This window comes from Tenrec ecaudatus, chromosome 1 (genome assembly GCF_050624435.1).
Source record: "Tenrec ecaudatus isolate mTenEca1 chromosome 1, mTenEca1.hap1, whole genome shotgun sequence".
In the NCBI taxonomy this organism is placed as follows: domain Eukaryota; kingdom Metazoa; phylum Chordata; class Mammalia; order Afrosoricida; family Tenrecidae; genus Tenrec; species Tenrec ecaudatus.
Window position 1 is genome coordinate 155114296 of NC_134530.1, and position 21692 is coordinate 155135987.

Sequence of the window (21692 nt, forward strand, 5' to 3'; positions counted from 1 at the left end):
TAACAAAACACGAAATCCCAGCAACCAAAAGACTGTGCCGTGTACACAAGTGAAGAACTTTTGGGCAATAATTATAGGAGCATTAAAACAAGAAGAGGGATAAGGGGGAGGGAGAATGGAGAGTGATGCCGTGGGGAGTACAGGAGAAGCTCACAGGAGCGAAGAATCTAGACTGCTCAGCCACAGGAAGAAACTAATTAAGAGGGTCACTGGGTCCATAATTAGGTGAAATTAGAGGCTCCCAAGGAATGATTTTGGGTAAGTTTCTGAGTTTTAATTTTATTTGAAAAACTGACATAATAGTTGCTATGTTATACAGCTGATTGAAATATCAAATGAGATTTCCTATCAACATACTTAGCGAAAGGTCCAGGAGCTAGCTGCCTTAATACAATGGCAATTCTTATTATTTGAGAAAGTCTGTATGATTCTCATGTGTAGTGTGGCTTCCATTTTCAGCTAATCCTTTTGCTATCTTCACGAAATATCCCAGTTGTAAACTCTTCCAGGGAGAGCCCCGGAGCAGTATGTACTTGGTTTACTACCTGAGTGTCTTACGGCAGTTGTCGTCAATGGCATTTCTGTGATAATGGAAATGTTCTATATCTGTACTGTCCAGTAGCCCCTGGCCACAAGTGTCTATTGGGCACTAGAAGATGCAGCCCCACATAGAGAGTAATGGGCTAGACTGGAGACGAGTGTCGACCTGGAAGACAGTGAGAGTCTAGAAGACGAAGCCAAATCAAGGAGTGGGCAAAGGAAAACTACTGGGGAGTTTGCGCCATAGTTTAACCTATTGAATACAAATTTGATGAACTGAAATGCAAGCCTCCACCTAATTTATAATAAAAATTTTTGGGGGGGAAAAGGATACTACCCCTGTTTATGTCAGTGACCTGTCTTCCATGGTGGGCTTAAAATGGGGTTTGTCAGTAGATGGAGCTACAGAGCACCAAACTTCTGACCACTAGTACTACCATCTGAGTTATTGTTCAATGCTCCAACTCTATAAAACATATGGAAAATAATTATCAAAGCCATCTTATTATTTCATTGCCTAAAGTGGTGAATGCAAAAACGATGATCTGTACATGTAACCCCTAACCTAATTTGTAATAAAAAAATCCCATCTTATTAAATTAAGACTACAAGATATTTTTCTCTGAATCTTCATTTCAATGAGAAAGAATGTACGCAAGTGTGTAAATGATAAAGGGGAGGAATAAGAAGATAGATATAGGTTCTGGTCCCGCCTCTTTTATCAACTTCCTAAAGTCATTGGGCAAGTCTCTCAATCATTTTGGACTCAATGAGCCAGAACTGGAAAAAGAACACGTGATGTACATGCCTCTAACTTCATACCTACCCAGGGTTGACTCTTCCTCACACGTCACCTTGTTTTCGTCTCTCTAGTGTCTTCAGTCTTCTGGGGAAAACATGCTATAAGGGGGTAAAACACTCACACAGACAGACAGTTGATTAAGTAGATTCATGTTTATTTCTGTGATTTTCCAGCAGTCATAACAGGGCTCCTTTGAAAGGCAAAAACAGAAGGGAAAAGAGTAACCTGCAGAGCAGGAGGGGTCTAAAACTGGACACACAGGTCCTACCAAGAAAGGCCCTAAAAGGCAAAGCCTTTCCTTTGCCAATCAGCCAGGTAAGCCCCAAAGTCCTAAACGGGTCTTTTTATTTGACTGTGTGAAGTCGCTTCGTGAAGTTCTACTTGTTCTGCTAGAGCCGTGGTTCTCAACCTTCCTAAGGCCGCAGCCCTTTCATACAGTTCCTCATGGTGTGGTCACCCCCAACCATAAATTATTTTTGTTGCTACTTCATAACGATAATTTTGCTACTGTTATGAATCAGGTAACCCCTGTGAAATGGTCGTTCCACCCCCACAGGGGTCGAGACCCACAGGTTGAGAACCGCTGTGATAGAAGAACCACTCTCTTTCCTTTCTCTTGAGAAAGACAGATACAAATTCTTGCCCCTCTTGTATATAAAGGATGGTCAGGGTACGCGTTGGCAAAAAACGGTACAAGCAATTCCTCTTACAAAATCAATCTTACTAATAGGTCCTGGCGTCAGGACTACAATGTTCACTTTCAGGTGTAGGAAATGGGAGTACAGAGAAGTCACTCTTTACGGTGACTTGGTGTAAGAGACCGAGTGTGAGATGAGAATTCCACTCTCGATTGAGAAGAGCATATCTGTCAGGCCTCACTTGCACTGCTGCCTGGCCGAATAGGCTTTGTGGCATTGCCACAAACCAAATAGAATCTTGGGGATTTGACAACCAAACCAAGGCCAACTGAATGCAGATGGAAAGCAGGCATCAAGTGGCCAAGTCGCAAATATAAGCCCTTTATCAGTAGTTAAGGTTGTGTATTTCCGGTACGCAGCCCGAAAGTCTGAAAGTGTGGCATCTCTCACCTGCATCTGGTGAAGAACGCAGGAGCCCTAGTGACATTGAGGCTACCTGTTGGACTGCTAATGGCAAGGCCACCAGTTTGAAGGCAGCCACTCCTCAGGAGAAAAGAGAACGCTTCTACTGTTGTAGCGTTACAGCCTCGGACTCACGGGGCCACGCTCCCCTTTAGCGTCGCAATGATTCGGAATCAACCTGATGGCGGTCAGCTTGAGTTTGGGTCACAGGTATAAGGAGTAAAGGTTTCTGTCTTGGCTTTTCTTCTTATCGGGTGGCACTGTACAAGCTTGGCACGCTCTTCTCTGAGCCTCTCTTTCCTTCATGGTAATTCCTCACCTATGTGTTTTCACGGGGTGGGGGTGGGGGCGGTGAGATTAAACTAAAAGACAAATGTAAAGGATTAATTGTGGAGAAGCTAATCCAGCAGGCCAAATTAACAAATCAAGGTGAGATAAAGCAACCTTCATAGAAGTTCATATCATGTATTTCCAGCTAATTATATTTAGAAATGATCATTTAAAACTGTAAGTAAGAAAATGTACCCCACATCGAGGGATCACGGGCAGCAAGTGAAACAGCTTATACACAATGAAGTGGGCACCACCATCTCAAAGAAAAATGATGTACGAAACTTCTTTTCTTGATATCTGAACACAAATGGTTCAGAATGGCAGCCCAAGGCTTACCGGTCGAAGACCTTTCCCTATAACTATTGTTTTTTCAGTGGTGTTGGGACAAAGGGAGCACCTGTGAGGACAAGAGCTCCAGAGAGAAATCAAGTGACGATCAGCACCTGCCAACCCACGGCTCACTCACCTGCCGCCGATCAGAGCCCATGAACTCTGGCCCAGGAGCCCGTCTCAAATGCCTCTAATGAAATCCCTGCTGCCCCGCCCCGCCCCCCCTGGCATTTAGAGCGTGGCTGTATCTGAAGGCCAGAAACCAGTATTCTCAAGCCAACCCAATAATCAGGTGTATCACATTAAATGTCCCAACTCCAATATTTTGCTGGTGAGGGCAGCGGGTGCAATCGGAGTATAGGGGCCCCCACGATCGATGCAAAAGCCTTTTGCTGGCAGTTCCTAGAGAAACCCCACCAATTTCTTCACCTCCTGGTACACAGGGTATGCCAACTCTTTGGCTTTTGCCGACCCAGTTTGTAAAACCTTCTCTAAGTGGCCCTTGTCCATCTTCAGCTTTTCGATTTCACCCTTAATTGGGGCGAACTTCTCGATCACAGCCTCCGCCACGGCCAGCTTGTAGCGAGCGGTGTCTAAACCGGCACTCTGGCGGACCACGTCCTCCACGGAGCGCCCCGTCACCGCGGCGTGGATGGCCACCACGTTGGAGACGCCCTGCCGGCTGGCCGGGTCGTAGGTGACCTCCGAGGTGAAGTCCGTCACAGCCTTGCGGAATTTCTGCCTGATCTCCTCCGGGCTGTCTGTGATTCTAACTGTGGCCAGTCTGTCAGGGTCTGATTTCGACATTTTGGCAGAAGGGTCACGGAGGGATTTGACTTTCTTCATCGGGGCTAAGTAAAATTACAAAGGCACAAACGCACACAGAAAAACACACAAGAACAGGACACCAGGGATGTGAGCGTCTGGATCGTAAAAATAAACGTCGTATTTACCACCCCCCCACCTGATTTATGTAAGTATCAAGCGCATGTGAGAGCTTCAAACAGTACTAAGCATGGAAGTAAAGGTCATCGGAACGATGTCCACGTTGCACTGGCCACTGTTACCTCTCTATTGATAGCAGCCATGCTTCAGTTCATGTATGACACACACGACAATTTACAGTCTTACACAGAGCTGTACCCATCATGCTGCTTTTGCTATGTGCATCTTTTAAAGATTTTAAATCTCTTTCCTCAACCTCATACCTTCTGCTATCTGCTTTCCTACTAGCTAATCAGTCTCACCATCCCGTGGCTCCTCCTGGTTCCAAACCACTCTTAATATCCTTGGCAGTCCTTCCCTTCCATTCCCCGTGAAGTATGAGGGTGTGTCAAAAAACTCGTGGGGAAATGGGATGAAAAGACAAAGGAAAATTTCCATGAGCTTGTTGTACACCCTTCATGTATGCCAGCACACATACACGAGCACACACATGTACATGCTACATACGGGGGAGATCAAGATATTAAGCTCTGCTTTAAAAACTGCTGTTATTCGATTGCTGAACACAAAGCAGAAGCAGAAGTAAATGTGAAGAAAGCTGATGGTGCTCAGCTATCAAAAGATAAAGAGTCTGGGGCCTTAAAGGATTAGAGATAAACAAGCAGCCATCTAGCTGAGAAACAACAAAGCCCACATGGAAGAAGCACACCAGCCTGTGTGATCACGAGGTGTCGAAGGGATCAGGTATCAGGCATCCAAGAACAAAAAATCTTATCATTGTGAATGAGGGAGCGTGAAGAGTGGAGACCCAAAGCCCATCTGTAGCCAATTAGACATTCCCGTATAGAAGGGTTTCAGGGAGGAGATGAGCCAGTCAGAGTTCAGTATAGCACTGATAAAACAAAACAACTTCCTCTAGTTTTTAAATGCTTTCCCCCTCCCCACTATCATAATCCCAATTCTACCTTACAAATCCAGCTAGACCAGAGGATGCACACCTGTACAGATAGGAACTGGAAACACAGGGAATCCAGGACATATGATCCCTTCAGGACCAGTGGTGAGAATGGTGATACCGGGAGGGTGGAGGGAACTGATTAGAAGGGTCTACATATAAACTCCTCCCTGGGGAACGGACAACAGAAAAGTGGGTGAAGGGAGATGTCGCACAGTGTAAGATAATGACAAAATAATAATTTATAAATTATCAAGGGCACACGAGGGAGGGAGAGCAAAGAGGGAGGTGAAAAATGAGGAGTTGATACCAAGGGCTCAAGTAGAAAGCATATGTTTTGAGAATGATGTGGGAAACAAATGTATAAATGTGCTTGACACAATGGATGTATGTATGGATTGTGATAAGAGTTGTATAAACCCCGAATAAAATGATTTAAAAAACAGTGTTATTAATAGTTGCCTGGATATTTTGTGGCTGTTATAGAAGCATATCCAATTGAAATACATAATTGACCCAAACACTAACATATTATTGCTAAAATAAGATTGGTTTCAAAAAATGGGGTGCCCTAAAGTTCTTTGTATGAACTGTTGGAACAATTTAGACACTCAAGCCTATCTTATGCTCCTACACTGACACCAGGCACATGTGATACTTCTTCAAAATTATGTCAGCTTAGTAAAGGTGGATAGTGCTTAGGTTCAATGGTCTCTGCATTGCCATACATGAGCACTGCTACCAAGACGTTGACAACCATTTCCTGACTAGCAAAGCCTTGCAAGCTTAAGTTGAAGTTTCAGCTTTAGTAGCTGGACTGAACATTCCATGCTCTGTTATGGAGAATTAAGAAGGTAGACTGTGCAGATGATCTCCTCTCTCTTGCTTTAACCAGATTATGATTCAGCAGTTTTAACTCTTACAGTGACCATTGAAGGTACACTGAGTTTGAAATCAGACAATCTGCCTGTAGGTCCCAGATTCCCCCCCCCCACCACACACACACACACACACACACACACAGCTATTGACTCATAGCAACCCTGTAGGACAATGGAGAACTGCTCCTTAGGGTTTCTAAGACTGCCAATCTTTACAAGAGCAGACAGCATGAACTTTTTCCTGAGTAGCAACTGATGGGTTTGAACTGTTTACTCTAAGGTTAGCAGCTCAATGCTTAACCCACTCTGGATTTGAAAACACAGTCTTCTAAGCCTTAAGCCTCCTCATCCATGAACTAGGGGAGAATACCTGCCCTAGTAATTTGATGTTATACATATTTTTGTAAATCACAGTAATACTTTATGTAAATAAAAATTATTCTTATTACCTACCTAGTATGTCTTCTTCTTTATTTATTTATCAGTCCTTTAAAGTATTTGGTTGTTAACCAAAAGGTTGATGGTTCAAAGCTCTGAGCCACCAGTGGCTTCTCGGAAGGAAAGATCGGTAGTCTGTTGCTGTGAAGAGAAGAGCCTGGGAAACCCTATGGGGCAGTTCTACCCTGTCACACAGCTGGGGTAGAGATGGGGTTGATTCCATGGCACACAACAACAACATTATGGTATGGGGGCTCTCCAACAGATTTTATGCTTTTCCTGCTATTTTCTTCAGTAACACAACCAGGTCTACTAGTCCTAAAAGACGGAGGTAGTTATAAAGCATTACGCCTATCCCCACGAAAGCCAAGAAAGTTCTAAATTTCCACCTATTACCCAGCCTTCTGTTATCCAATCCTCTTTTCAAATTATGCCCTGATTTAGCAATCAGATGTTTGGTACTTACTTAGAATGGACTTGGGCACAGGGAAGAACTCCCCATACTTCTTGTTAAAACCTTGTGCTAGATCTTGAACTAGTTCCATGTGCTGGACTTGATCCTCCCCGACAGGAACGTGTGTGGACCTTTAATAAAAGACAGACAGAGTAGTAACTCAGCAAGGTTCCTGCTTATACTGAAATGATATTGCAAGCAGCTGCGTTGCTGTGCCTCTTTCACTGACAGTGTTCAACAAATGTTCACCAAATAGAGGGAATGTTGAGACACAAGTCTTTATCTATGTCTTAGACAAATGCCAAAGAGATATTTGTCTATTCTAGTTTTGTTTCTTCCATAGCAGAAAAATACAGCCATCAGCACCACAGTGACAGGATCTTGCTGGGAGAGAGGAATAGTATCTGAAATAGCACATGCGCTCAGCATAACTATATTTTAAAACTACGCTGCGTTCTCTCGCCCAGTCAGTGCATATTATTTCAGCCCTTAACCAGATGGTTTTACCTCAGCCTGCACTCCGCCCCACTCTCATATCAGAGATGGCGGAAAGCTTTCAGGCAAGTCTCCCCACTGTCATAGAGCTGTGCCAACTCAAGATGTGTTTGGAATCTATTAGTTTATTTTCAAGTACATTTTAACCATGGGGCCATTGGTAAGCTGCAGGGAAGTTAAAGTAAATGAATAAAATCTTAAGCACAACATAAATGGATCTCAAACAAAAAACAGTATGAATGAATAAAGGCAAGTTATGGAAAACACAGAGAATATGCGGGCATCAATGCAAATTTTCATAAAAGTACACACGAAAATACCATATGGAGTTTAAAGAAACATATATATTATAAATAGAAAAACAGACATTGGAAGACCTCTCCTTCCAAATTCATGATCGTAACTGACCCTAGAAAGTAAAGCGAGAGAATGGGTCTGGAAAGGGGACACCAATTTTATCTGTGATATTTTATTTTATTTAAAAATAAGGTCAGCAGATGAATGAATAAACACTATGAGGTATGTACACGCAATGGGTTACTTTGAAGTCATACAGAAAAATGAAGCTCTGGTGCATGTCACAACAGGGAAGACTCTTGAAGACATAATGCTGAACACAAGTCAGTGACACATAAGGACAGTATACGGACTCACTCATGAAACAGACGATGAGTTAAAGACCAAAGCCTCACTGGCGGTTACCATGGCGGGAGGGGAGCGGGTCGGTTTGATTTGGGAGGCACGGAGATTATGGTGAGGAGCCGTGGTGCCCTAGTGGGCTATCTGTTGTGCTGCTAGCTCTAGGTCAGCAGTCTGAAACCACCAGCCTCTCTGTGGAAGAAAGATCAGGTTCCCTGCTCCTGTAAAGAGCTTGTCTCGGAAACCCACAGGGGCAGCTAGTTCTACTCTGTCCTGTAGGGTCGCTATGAGTCGGAATCAACCTGATGGCAGTGAGAGCTCTGCTCATGTGGTGGGATATTTTGAAAAAGGGGAAGTGAGAATGATGGAACAACCTTAAAAATGTAATCAGCATCACTAAATTGTGTAAGTGCAAGTTGTGTTGGAGGAAAAAAGTCAACAAAAATTATCTGGATTTAGAAACTTCACATACAAAATTTACAATATTAGATCATATGCCACACACTGAAAGGAAGAATAAATCACTACATCATAGTCTTGATGGGGACAACTTTATATTGAAGTGATATTGGAGAAGGAGACACTTGACTAAAGTTCTTTAATGCTTGGCTGGGGAGTTCAGATTTGATAATACTCTTAACTAAGTGCTGTAGTTTCTTGAAGAAGGCAGTTCAATATTCCTGCTGTGAAAGTAGTCTTAAGGCAAACTTGAATATCTAATTATTCATTGTGTTTCCTGAGAGAAAATAACATATTTCCTAAAGAATCTCAGAAAAGGAAACCAGCTTGAAAATGACTGCATTTTGTCACAGGGTTTCTGAGGCCATACATTTTTATTGGAGCTGACAGTCTCATCTTTCTTTCAAGGGATGGTTGGGGGTTTGAACCACCAACCTTTAAGTTAGCAGTGCAATGCTAGCCTCACCAAACCAAACCCATTGCCAATGAGTTGATTCCCATTCAGAGAAAGCCTATAGGACAGGGCAGAACTGCTCCTGTGGGTTTCCAAGACTGTGCTTCTTTATGGGGGTAGGAAGCCTCACCTTTCTCCTACAGAGCGGCTGGTGCTTTTGAACAACTGACCTTCAGGTTAGCAGCCCAAAGCATAACCTCTGTACCACCAAGGCTCCTCATCACCACCGCAGAGGTTAACTAATGATTCTTCAAAACCTGGCAGGGATCTTATCATTTTCCTGTGCATTACTGTCCACAGGCTGGCTACTTACTGGTTCATTTAACCTACACATCTAAAGCACGAATCTAGGCCCTTTTGACCAGCATAAAGACTACGTCAGCAGTACACGTAAGAACATTTTAAAAATGGAAAACCCTTCATTTCATGCCATTTTTATTTTTGCAAATTATTTTCCATCATTGTACATACCTACTGGCACAACAGTCATATCATCCTTAAGGTTAATATGATAGAAATTTTCAAGTTCTCAGTGCTGCTGATGGTAAACATCAGGCTGCTATTGGACAGGTCAGGAGGTTCAAACCCACTGGCGTCCCTGTGGAAGAAAGGTGAGGCTATCTGTTCTCATAAAGATTTACAGCCTCGGAAACCCTAGACTGGGTTGCTATGAGTCAGACTTGAACGACCCCACTGACGTGGGCAGGTTGCTGCTGTTGGCGTGGCCTTTACTGATTCCACCGTGAAAGAGACATACCAGTGTGGCAGTGCTGGAGCCGCAAAAGCCCGCTGCTGCTGCCAGTGTGTCAGGTCGCCTCTGACCCCCGCAAGCTATGAAAGCAGAATGGAATACTCACAACCCTGTGCCATCCTCGCGATTGTTCCCATGCACGGGAGATTTATTATATTTTATGCCATTTCTTCAATAAATAAAAAACCAATGATCTTTAACAATAACCTAATAATTCAATACTTAATATTAAAAAAGTAAGCTTGACTGCTGGATAATGAAACTAATATTTATTTGTATCGTAAAATTATTCTTAATGTTAAGAACTGTTAAATAGTTTTCTAAGCAACTCTTCAATACTTATTTTACATAACAACAAAAATCACCCATATTCTTTTAGAGCCCTTGATATACTCATGGAGTCAGTTGCCTTCAGTGTGTGTGTGTGTGTGTGTGTGTGTGTGTGTTAGATACCATAACAGTCCAGAGTTACGAAAGCACAGACTTTGGAATCGGGCCAGCGTCAACTTCTGACTTTTCAATTCTGTCTCTCTCTTTTTTCTTCTTTTTGTTTTGTCTTTGGACAAATCTTAGAATTTCTATAACATGTAGTTTCCTTAATTAGGGGATTAAAATATTTAAACTACCAATACTACTTAATTCTTAGCAATGTCATTACACTTATAACTTTATTGTGACTAATAGTATTTACATCTTACAGAATGGGAGTCATAGTTACCCCACAGTAATGTTGCGAAGATTAAATGACAAGATGACATTATTACACTTCAAAAAGTTGTTTAAGACACATCCCATCAACAATTAGAGACTCATTCCAACTCCAACTTCTCTCCAGTTTGGCCAAAAATAGGGACAGCTTGTGAGGAAAGACAATCCCAGAGTCAATACATATGAATATTTAGCAAAATAGATACATGAAGACTTGGCTGAATAGTTATTTATTTATATAAACATGTTAACCGGACAGTAAAAGGAAAATGGAATTAACAGAGAACAGTGTATTATTGGCTTATTTCGCCCTTTTTGTTTCCCAAAGCAAATCTTTCTAAAAACTTAGTTTGGGCCTCTAATTATCATTCATCTCTAAGACCTTATCAACACCCATGCAAGTTTCCGCATATATCTTCTACCCCATATTCAGCTCTGTCGTATGTTGGAGGAGTTAAGATGGCATGGATACCTTTCAAGTAGATTTTGGTATTACACATCTAACATTGCTTTCCACGTGCAACCTGGAAGAACTGATGTTCCAGGTTCCAAACGATTGCATGGTAGCCCAAGGTGATGTCTCAATTTCCTAGCAAAAGTATCCATCAAGGCAGAAGGGGGAGAAGTACTGAACTCTAGCACTAAGAATTAAGGCTAATAACAGAAGTTGGCAAGCATTTTCATTAATTCTCTCATTGCTGTTCCTTCCCACTCACAATGCCGCGATCAGAGAAGGCTGTCCTGCAGAAGCAGACTGCCTGCCACATCTTTCTCCCTCCGAGCAGCTGACGGGTTCTAACTGCTGCCTTTTCCGCTAGCAGCTTAGCCCTTAACCACTGTACCACCAGGTCTCACACAATTTAGAGAAAAGAACAAAGGAAAAAATAAGAAGATGCTATGTTAATGGACAGTCCTCCAGCCTAAGAGTATGGTGCTTTGGGCTAAGTGTTGGACTGCTAAGTGCGAGGTCTGTAGTTCAAATCCCTCCTACTGCTCTGTGGGAGAAGGATCAGGCTGTCTGCTCCCATACAAATGTATAACCTCAGACACCCTAGAGAGAGTTGCTATCGGGCAGCGGTTCTCAACTGTGGGTCGCAACCCCTTTCACAGGGGTTGCCCGATTCATAACAGTAGCAAAATTACAGTTATGAAGTAGCAACAGAAATATTTTTATGGGTTGGGGGTCACCACAACATGTGGAACTGTATTAAAGGGTAACGGCATTAGGAGGGTTGAGAACCACTGCTCTAAGGCATAAAGACTAACTGCAGATAATAAAAAATCCAAAAGAAAACCAACCCCCCTCCCACTGAGTCAGTTCAGTTTACAGTTTAGTTTCAGCTGAATGGAAAAGCCAAACTTCCTTGAAACAATCAAAAAGTGTGTTCAGTAAACCACTTTCCCAGGTGATATAAGTTTTTACTTGGGATAATTAACAAAAAAAAAATCAAAATTCTATTTTAAAAGTGTGAGACTGGATATGAACAGTGACCAGACGATAGAGGACAAATGAACTCTGATCCAAAAGCTCGCTAGCACCCAGCCCGGGAAGGGAAGCGAAACCACAACTTCCGCAGCAATTGGTCTGGAATGGTCAGGACCTGGACTACCCATTTTGTTATTCGTTGCCTCTCTTTCCAACTCAAGAGCAACTGGAGAAAGTAAATATGGAACAAACCCATCATCCCAAATGCCTTGCTTCAGGTTAGCTTACACTCAGTGTCTCTGTAGCAACAGCCTCTCGTGAGCACACACCTGACGCCTTTCTCTTCTTTCATTATAAAGCTTCCCATCGCCCTGGATGCCTTTGAGTCTCTGCCAAACATGAAGGAAACGACTGATCTCTCCGCTACACCAATCTCTGAAGAAAGGGCCTCTAATTATCTTCCTTAGAGTGGTCTTTATTGACTTCTACAAATGTTTAAAGACAACCAGGGCGCGGACTCAGAGCAGTAACCCTGTGTACAAAAGAAGGTGGCGCTGCTGGGCCCTGTGACACCCTCACGGATCTTACCAGTCTGCGCCTGCAGTAGCAGCCACTGCGTCAATCCATCCCATCTGGGTCTTCCTCTATTCTTGCTGACCCTCTACTTTAATCAAGGATGAAGTCCTTCTCTCGGGTTGCTACCTCCTGGATACATGTCCAAAGTACATGAGATGAAGACCTATCGCCTTTACTTCTACGGAGCATTCCGAGTGTACTTCTTCTTTGTTAGTTCTTCTGGCCAGTTCATGGTATAGGCACTGTTCTTCGCCAACACCAAAATTCAAAGGAATCGATTTTTCTGTTGACTTTATGTACTGTTGCAGATGAGGCAACTGAAAATACCATGGCTTTGGTCAGGCACACCTAAAGTTCTCAAGATGATATCTTTGCTTTTGGACAATTGTAAGAGACTGAATGCATTATTTCCTGACTGCGCTCATGGGTTTTGACTGTGGATTCAAGCAAAATGCAATTATTAATAATTTAATATCTGTATGTTCTGTTGATCATGATAAGGCTTACAGGTCTAGTTATAGAGAGTTTTGCTTTCTTTTTGTTGAGGTGTAATTAGTATTGCCGACTGTGGTCTTTGGCCTTCATCACTAAATGTGATCAAGTGATCCCATTGTGTCAGCTGTATCTCACAGGGTGTTAGTGAGCTTTCTTCTCCACCTGATAGCAAGCTCTTCTTCATATTGTCCAGTTCCTTAGACTATTTGCCCAGCATGAACTGAATAAGCATGTTGAAAAGAGACAAGCCTGACACACACCTTCTCATTCTAAAACATGCAGCATCCCCGTGTGTGTTAGGCTAGTTTCTCTAGAGAAGAAAAACCGGTGACATTTGTATGTGTTTGTATATAAACAGAGCTTTATATCGAGAAATGGCTCGCACAGTTGTAAAGCAGGTAAGTCACGTCTCAATCAAGTCAGGCTTCTCCTGACTTGTGGAAGCTGACAAATAGGAAGCATGTTGATGAGAGTGGAGGGGCAGAAGTGGGGAGAGACAGGCTGGTGGATGCAGAGGTAAATGAAACTCAAGTCGGCTGAATGAATCCTCTGTTGGTAGTCCACTGATGGCTCCTGGGGTAGGCAGGTGACACAGCAGGAGATGGAGGACACAGAAGCAAGATTCAGCTCTAGTAGAAGGTGCGGGGCCAAGGAGGATTTGACCTGCCTGGTCTGCTTCTTATACAAAAGGCCACACCTCCAAGGCGCTGTCATCAGGTGCCCGATTGATAGGTTAGGCTCCACCCTACCCTTACCCCAGACTTGCAGGGATCCTCAAACTTTTTAAACAGGGGGCCAGTTCACTGTCCCTCAGACCCATTGGAGGGTCGGACTATAGTTTTAAAAAAAACAAATTCCTATGCACACTGAACACATCTTATTTTGAAGTAAAAAAACAAACAGGGCAAAAACACCCAGTGGGCCAGATAAATGTCCTTGGCGGGCCGCATGTGGCCCGCGGGCCGTAGTTTGAGGACCCCCCTGCCCCGTAGTGTGCAGTTGACGCTAACCATCATACCTTGTTTTGTTGGAAGGAGTGTCTTTTGATCTAGCTATAGGTTTCCCATGAGCACAATCAAGTGCTCTGGAATTCCTCTTATACAAAATGTTATCCATAGTGTGTTCTGCTCCACGCAGTCAAATGCCTTGTGAAATCAATAAAACACAAGTAAACATCTTTTCTGCCATTCTGTGCCTTCAGCCAAGGTTCATGTGGCATCAGTGAAGAGACCCCTCATTGACATATCGTGACTAAGGTGACAAAGCATAGCACTTGGCACCAGGAATTCAATAATTCACAGTGTGTATCATGATCATCATCCCATCAGTATCTGATCTAAGGAAAGACAGAATGGCAAAAGAAAGATGCTATACGGGACCGGGAGGTGGTGGGAAGTCATGAATTTTTCCAAATCAGGCTTAGTTTTCTTTTTGATAGTTGCCTCAAACCGACAGGCATAACTGCAATCTGGAATGGCAATCCTGATATGGCCAGAAAACATACGTGAAGCTGACAGGTAGTCCCAAACCATAAAATGCATGCTATAGGAATTCTGAGAAGGCTTTTCCTTTAAGGAAAACAAGAGCAGAGCAATAAGTGGAAAAACAAAATTCAGGGACCACGATTGGCGATCAAGAAGTGGCTTCTCTCCTTTGAAGGTCAGTAAATGAATGTAGGACAGTCAACAAATTTGACTCTTAGGGCCCTGTGCATTGCTGTCTTCCACACAGCCTGTTGCAGCAGAAAAAAGTTTCTAGTTCGAAGAATGGCAAAACTGAAATGTTTCTTTTCGTGCTTCTCTCTGTGCCTGGAACCCTGCATGGTGCTCCTCCCTTGGTGTCCATGTGCCTGCCTCCCCTAAACGCCTCTCGTCCTCGACTGGACTCCGCTACTTCTCGGTCTTGTAAATATGGGGAGGCTAGCAGGCACAGGTCACCTTGACCTCCCAAACCAAATTAGCCAACAGGGCAGGTTAAAAAGCAATTACAGTAGCCCATAGGAAATCACAATGGACTGCAACTAACACAGAAAAAACAATTACCATAATCAATCCACTTTAAGCACATCAAAATGAATATTTCCATATGTCAAAATGGTTCCAGATTCACCAAGCAACCAAACGAAACAGAAAACACATTTAGTTTTCATAATAACTCTGTATGTGTCTTTGCCTTATGTCAGATCCTTGCTTCTTTTCTAAAAATTCTGTGGGGTTTTGCTTTTTAGAAAAGGATTAGAAAAATTTTAATTTTTTTCACCTGGCCCTCTTGCTCAACTTGGCTTTTTTCATCTGAGTTGCGTTTGTTTGTCTCTAGTCCCTCCTGCCTCCGCTCCTGCTGTTCCTTTCACCTCCTCTAATCTACCCTGCCCTTGACTTGGGGTCCACTGAGCTTACACTTCACGTTAACTCGGCCTGTCTTTGCCTCTATCACTTACAGGGCTTATTCTCCTCACGCTTCCACCGCTCTCCTCGCAGTCCTCCCTTCACTTCAAATAATGCAGTGCTGTGCTTTGAAAATTTATACCGGCATAATGATATCCATATTATTATTCCACGCGCCCTCCCATTTTCTTTAATTTTTAAAAAACTTTCCCTGACTGTGCATTCTTCAGACGCAACATGAAACAAAAGTCTTTGATAATTTTGATTGTTATAACGTCTGTCACATCATAATGCGTCTGATCTTCTGCTTTGGTGTCTAAACCATTGTTCTCTTGCTTAAGCTCCTTGCTGCATCTTACGTTGTTTAGTTGGGATCCACCCCATCCCGCTGCCAGAATTACTGTCCAGATGAACAAGCACTGACTACATATATCTGCAAACACATTCCTTCCCTTTATTTTCTCTACTTTTTGGGGCTGTGTTTGGAGTTCTTAATGCTGTTGCCTTTACCAGCCTTGCAAACAAGGAGCTGTGCTGGGGGTTTTTTTTGTGTGTGTTGTTTTGTTTTCCTTTCTTAAAGGCTTGATTCGCCATCTCTGGTGCCTGTTGGAGATGGTGTAGTGACCGCAAGGCTCCAAAATAATGTTTCAGAGATTGGACTATTATTAATGGCTCGCAAAGGCAAGAGTTTAACCCTCAGAGTTTAACATGGTGACTCAGCTCTTTTCTGGAACTACCAAGTAGTGGAAGTGGCACTGCCTTCTGTCTGTGGAAGGCCTACTATGTGGAAGGCCTACTATGTGGAAGGCCTGGGACTAGGTGCTGTGAGAGCTAAGGAAGGAAAGAACGGTCTAATTTCTCGACTATTAAGGCTTCCAGCAGGTGAGACAACACCACATAAAGCTAGAAGTTGCCCTGGTCCTTGGGTGGTCCTCGCTCAGCGAATGGCAACGCCATTCAAGCTGTTGTCTAAGTCAGTCACAGGGTCATTCCAGACGCCTTCCTCTCGTTCCATTTATTATCAAATCCTAACAACGTTATCTGGTAACTCTCTCTGAAACCCGTCTACTCTTCCTTATCCAAGCCCCAGGGCAGCACAGGATTTGCAATCCGCGGATAACTAAAAGGTTCCACGGGACCATTAGGCCTGGCCATCTGTGTACTTTTGTAAAAATTATAGCCAAGAAAACCTGGAGAGCAGTGCTACCCTGGACCACAAGAGGTCACCGTGAGTCAGGGTGCCAAGTGACAAACACATCCACGAAATGCGGGACATGTGTCGGTCTGTGTGGCTGCAGCACCCATGGGAACAGACTCAGCAAGATGGTGGGAGAGCAGAGACCAAAAGGGATGGCATCTCAGCTGGAGTGTGAGTGGACAGCTGTGGCAGGTCCAGCCCAAGGTCAGGCAGGAAGGACACACAGCTGTGCTCTTGGCATGGAGATGTGGGCTCCTTGTTCGCGATCTAAGGCAGCACTGCTGCTGGATAGTTTCTGGATGGTTGCCTTAGAAAAAATTACCTAGTTTTACTTTCAAAAACACTTTTCTCTATTGGTTTCCAACAGACAGTATCTAAAATACCAGAATCCTGATGAAGACAGAGAATCATCCGACCCCGACGGACTTTTTAGGAAGGCACCTTATATCTGCTTTAGTACACACTAGGGTGCTTAAAAAAAAAACAAACGGGTGGGGCAATGGAATGAAAAGATAATGGGGAGGGGAGCAGATAATGGAGCTTTCCTGCTAACTTTGTGAACTCAAACTCCCTGCCATCGAGTCTTTGCTGACTCAGAGTCACCCTATAGGACAGGGGAATCTCTTTGGTACTGGGAATGGTATGTGAGACAAGATAGTCTGAAAAAGGGTACCTGTCCGCGGATCAAATATCTTCATGTGAGAATCTTGTCGGAGTCAGGAAGGAGAGCGAGACAGACAAGAAACTACTGGAATGTTTGGGCAGTGAGCACAACAAAGGTCACGAGTGTTCCGAAGGAAGGAAGGCCCAGAGGCCAACATCCCTGACTGCTTACTTCGGAGCTCTTTCCACGGCAGTCCTAGCTGGCTAGATGGAATACAGATCTAACCAAGAAGAACAACAGAAGTGCCTTGGGGATCTTAAGTAGCTATTTTCGTTAATGCCAGTTTTAAAAAATAGATTCTTCTTGTACAATCAGTATTTTTGGATTGAGTGCATTAGGTAATAGAACTACCTATAGAATTCATTTACATAATCCTCTGAATTCTGTTCTATTACCTCACTTCCTAGATGAAGTAAACAGAACACGGTAAGTCATCAACAGCAAAATAAAGATGGATGTATTGCTATTAGTTGCCCGAAATATACAACATAAGTAGTAGGTACAATTGGCAGAATGTTCTGATTGTCTCAAGTGATAATCTTGCTTCCTATCATATGCACCTCCTGGGTCCTTAAGCGGGGCTTGGGAAACCCACGGTTATGCCTTGATGCCCCATTGACTATTGACAGCTCGCAGCTGAGAACAAGCTTCGAGGCCTCCTAGGGCTTCCTGCAGAAAGCCAGAGGCCTGCAGCAGAGGCCCTGCAAAGTGTTTCCCTCGGCCCTCTGGCTCCTGGTAACTGTTCAAAAAGGCAATCGCTCAGGGGTCACTTTACAGCCCCGCGCTCAAAGGACTCTCCGAGGGTAGTTCTTGCGCAGCTCCGGGAGCTCACGTGCGGTTATATCCTAGTGCTGAAAAATCTCAGCCCCTTGAAAAAAAGAATTAAACACGAAACAACCACCCAAGAGCAAAAGATCACCACTCATCACCTAGGGAAAGCTGGCTCCTAGTCACAGTCACTGTTCACACTTCATTTAAGTAACAGCCCTATTTTCTATGTGACAAAAATCGAGGTTCCTCATGGGTTTGTCTCCTAGGTAAATATATTATTCGTAGGGACATGCATTAATAGATTTCAATTAAACTTTCACTTGCCAGCTCTTAAAGAAAAGCAGTCCTGATGGCCCAGAAAAAGTCAAAAGTCCCCTATAAATAGTAAATGCTACCCAGAGTCCAGGAGTCCTGGGGGTGCAAAGGGGTGCTCAGTAACTAACTAGAAGGTCTCGCCAGCCTCTCTGTAGGAGGAAAGACCTGCTCTCATGAAGATTACAGGCTAGGAAACCCTACGAGGCAGTTCTACCCTGTCCTATAGTTATGATGAGTCAGAAAAACGCAATGGCACACAAGTCATTAACAAATCTGCGCTCACATTAAGATAACAAATAAACAGAAACAGACTTCTTGTCTATGTTTTCATCAGCATTTAAGAGCGCCTGCAGGCACTCAGGCCTACGTATTTGGAAAGTTAACCTGCTACTCGGGCTACTTCCATATAACTGCACAGGCTTTGAGGTCACGCCACTCGGGCGGATACTGTCATCGCCATGTTATTAGCCTTCGACAACATAAAGAATTCTAGATCCTTTGGGAAAAATCATTCTTCTGGAGCCAAGGCTCTAGGGAAAAGGGGTGAAAACACACTTTCATGGAGCTTCTCGCTTACCACTGAAGCTTTTACAGGATCAAGGCTGAGGCTCTGCCACATTCTGATCAGGAGGGATTAGCCCCAGAAGACTAACCAGGACCCAGGAAGGCCAATGAGCAGTGAGGGAGTAAGAAGGAGATCGGTGGTCAAGGTCAGAAGTCCTGGCCAGGAGAGAACACAAGGGTCAGCACTCTTTGGTTGTCTATTTTTGAAACCTTTCAATGGCAAGAGTAGCTGGCTAGCTGGATTATGGGTCTAGGAAAGGGAGGATATCCAAGCAGACTGAGAAACACACCCTGGAGGTCCAGTTCCAATAGTCAGCCACATTTGGTTACTTAAGTTAACTCCAATGGAATACAACTAAATATTCAATTCCTCCATTGCACCACTCACATCCCAAGTGCTCAGCAGTCCCTTGTGGATCGTGGCTACCTCACTAGAACCCTGTGTGTGGAACATTCCCAGAACTGCAGCAAGCTGTACTGGACAGCAATGCTTTAGGGGCCAGACTATTTGTTAAATTAAGATGTTAAATATTTGCAGTTTAACTACAACAAATAACAGTAAAATGCTTGGAGCTTAATTCTGACTAATGCTATCTGCTCTGCCCTGTAGGGTCACTTTGAGTTGACCCCACTCCTATAGGACAGAGTAGAACTTCTCCACGGGGTTTCCAAGGCTGTACAACATTATGAAAGCAGACTGCCTCCTTTTTCTCCTGTGGGGCGACTGATGGGTTCGAATCACCTACCCTGGGTTTCGCCGCTGAGTGTTTTACCACTGTGACATCAGGGGTCCTTTCAATTATTATAGTGCTTATGCACTGAGCTGTCATCCAAAAGGTTGGAAGCGTGACCCCACCAGGCTGCTCTGTGGGAGAAAGACAGCTTTCTACTCCTTTAAACAGTTACAGACGCAAAAACTCACAGCGACAGTTCTATCTGTCAAACAGGATCTAGAAATTGGCACCAACTCAATGACGGTGAAGTGGTTTTGGCGAGAACTACACACACACCCCACACACCCCTCCCACACATACACCACACACACACATACCACACATACATACCACACACCTACACACACACACACACACACACACACACACACACACACACACACACAGGTTAAGATAACAGATTCTGCTCCAAACTTTCTGCACGTAAATCCTGGCTCCAAACCTTGCTGGCAATGCGGTCTTGGATAAGTGAATAGCTACTTTGGGTCTCTGTTTCCTCATCTGTAAGATGGGTCACTGATACTACGGGTTGTATAAGGTTGCTGGGAGAACTAAGTGGGCTAACCTATATAAAGCACTTATAATGCGATCCCAAACATAGTCAGTTCTATTTAAGTGCTAGTTCTCAACACTTTCACAATGAAACACCTTAACATTTGGGCTGGCGCGATTTCACCTCACATCTCTTGGCCATGTTATCAGGAGGAGCCAGTCCCTGGAGAAGGGCACCATGCTTGCTAAAGTGGAAGGGCAGTGACAAGAGGAAGGCCTCAGTGAGATGACACAGCACCCCTGTGTGGGCAGCGCAGGGAGGGGCAGTGTTTTGTGGCTTTCTGTTGTACCTCACTGGCACCCAGCGACAACAAGGCTGGGGAGCAGCTGTAAGCAGTCTGCTCCCTCTTGTGCCCTGCGTCCCTGTCAGCAGTCTCTTTCTGAGAGGCTAAGACATTCTGGTCCTCAGGAGGACTGTGACCGTGGGGGCGCCGCTCTTACTTGTAGAGGAGAATGTCCGCCGCCTGCAGTACTGGGTAGGTCAGCAGGCCCACAGTTCCGTCATGTTTCTGCCTGGCAGTCTTTGCCTGGGGCGGGTGAAGAAAAGAAGGGGGAAGCAATCAGACACCAATCGAAGTTTACTGCCAAAGCAAGAGAGTTTTGAAGTGGCAAAATCGGTTCTGAAGCCACTTGTATGTCTCCGTTGATTTTAGCAACTTTAACGGTCCTCTAGGAGGAGCCGGTGCAAATAGTTCAAGCATTCAGCTGCTTACTGAACAGCTGCTGGTTCATGCCTAGTCCAAGGGACCTCGGTGATCTATTGAACAACAAAAATCTGGCTAAGGAAAGTCGATGGAGTATGGTTCTACTCTGACATACATGGGTTGTCATGAGTTGACAACTGTCGGTGGAAGAGGACCCGTCCTCTGGTGGGCTTGTATTCATTTGCTAGGCTTAAGCAGCAACTAGGTGAATCCATTTCACTAGTGCTCGTGAAGGCACCCTGCGCTCCCCACAATTTCTCACTCTCTCTTTTTTAGGAGTAAGGAATCATAAGTTCTAAATCAGATATAGTGCAGGCTCCACTGATAGGGTCATACAATGTCATGCATCAGAAATTACTGTGAATTAACACCAAAAGTCATGCTGTGTCTGTGGAAGCCTCCCAGAAAGCCTCACGCCTGTGCTGCTGATGTAACAGAACTGTTTTCTCAAAATCCCCTCTAAAAACAAAATCAAGTCGGAGAAATTTTAATGTAAGCAATCATAATTCTCTCTCTCAATTTTGGCACAATTATGAATGCTGACGCAGTGAAGGCGAAGTAATTCTAATAAACAGTTCAGGTCGTCTAGGCAACAAGGTGTCCTAAGTGGCGAAGATGATGGAACACCAGAGGTAATGGGTGACCCGAGGGTACCGGGTCAACTACTAGTGTGTGCTTAGTATGAAGTCCTAGTGACACGAACACCCTGGCTGATATGTGATTTCATTTCCTGAGTAGAGCTACCTATTTGAAGGGAGTACTTTGTGAACTTCACTGGTAATTGTTTCCAAGGCCTGAGCATGTCATCTTTTGTATCATAGTAAAGAGATATTTTGGTGAGTAGATAGGCCTGAGAAGGAGTAGTAGGTGACTCAGGGGCTGCTAACCTCAAAGCCAGCCATTGGAAACCCCGGTGCTCCATGGGAGAGAAAGGAGGCTTGCTACCCCCACAGTGACCTACAGTCTCACAATCCCACAAGGGCAGCTCCACTCTGCCCTACAAGGTTCTCTATGAGTCGGAATCG

The 21692-nt window shown here is 44.1% G+C and overlaps 1 protein-coding gene across 2 annotated transcripts in view; it reads right to left on the minus strand.

Annotated features, from left to right (window-relative positions):
• Positions 1-1494: 1494 nt before the first annotated feature.
• Positions 1495-21692, minus strand: part of WARS2 (tryptophanyl tRNA synthetase 2, mitochondrial) — a 106354-nt gene continuing 86156 nt past the window's right edge. Inside the window, exons 4-6 of one of the 2 annotated variants that reach the window (XM_075560067.1) lie at positions 20405-20490; positions 6791-6909; positions 1495-3956 (exon numbers count right to left, since the gene is read on the minus strand). In XM_075560067.1, the coding sequence (XP_075416182.1) occupies positions 3508-3956; positions 6791-6909; positions 20405-20490 (654 nt within the window). In that variant the 3' untranslated portion in view covers positions 1495-3507. The remainder of the gene's footprint in view (positions 3957-6790; positions 6910-20404; positions 20491-21692) is intronic. The other variant, XM_075560075.1, reaches the window with a different exon arrangement.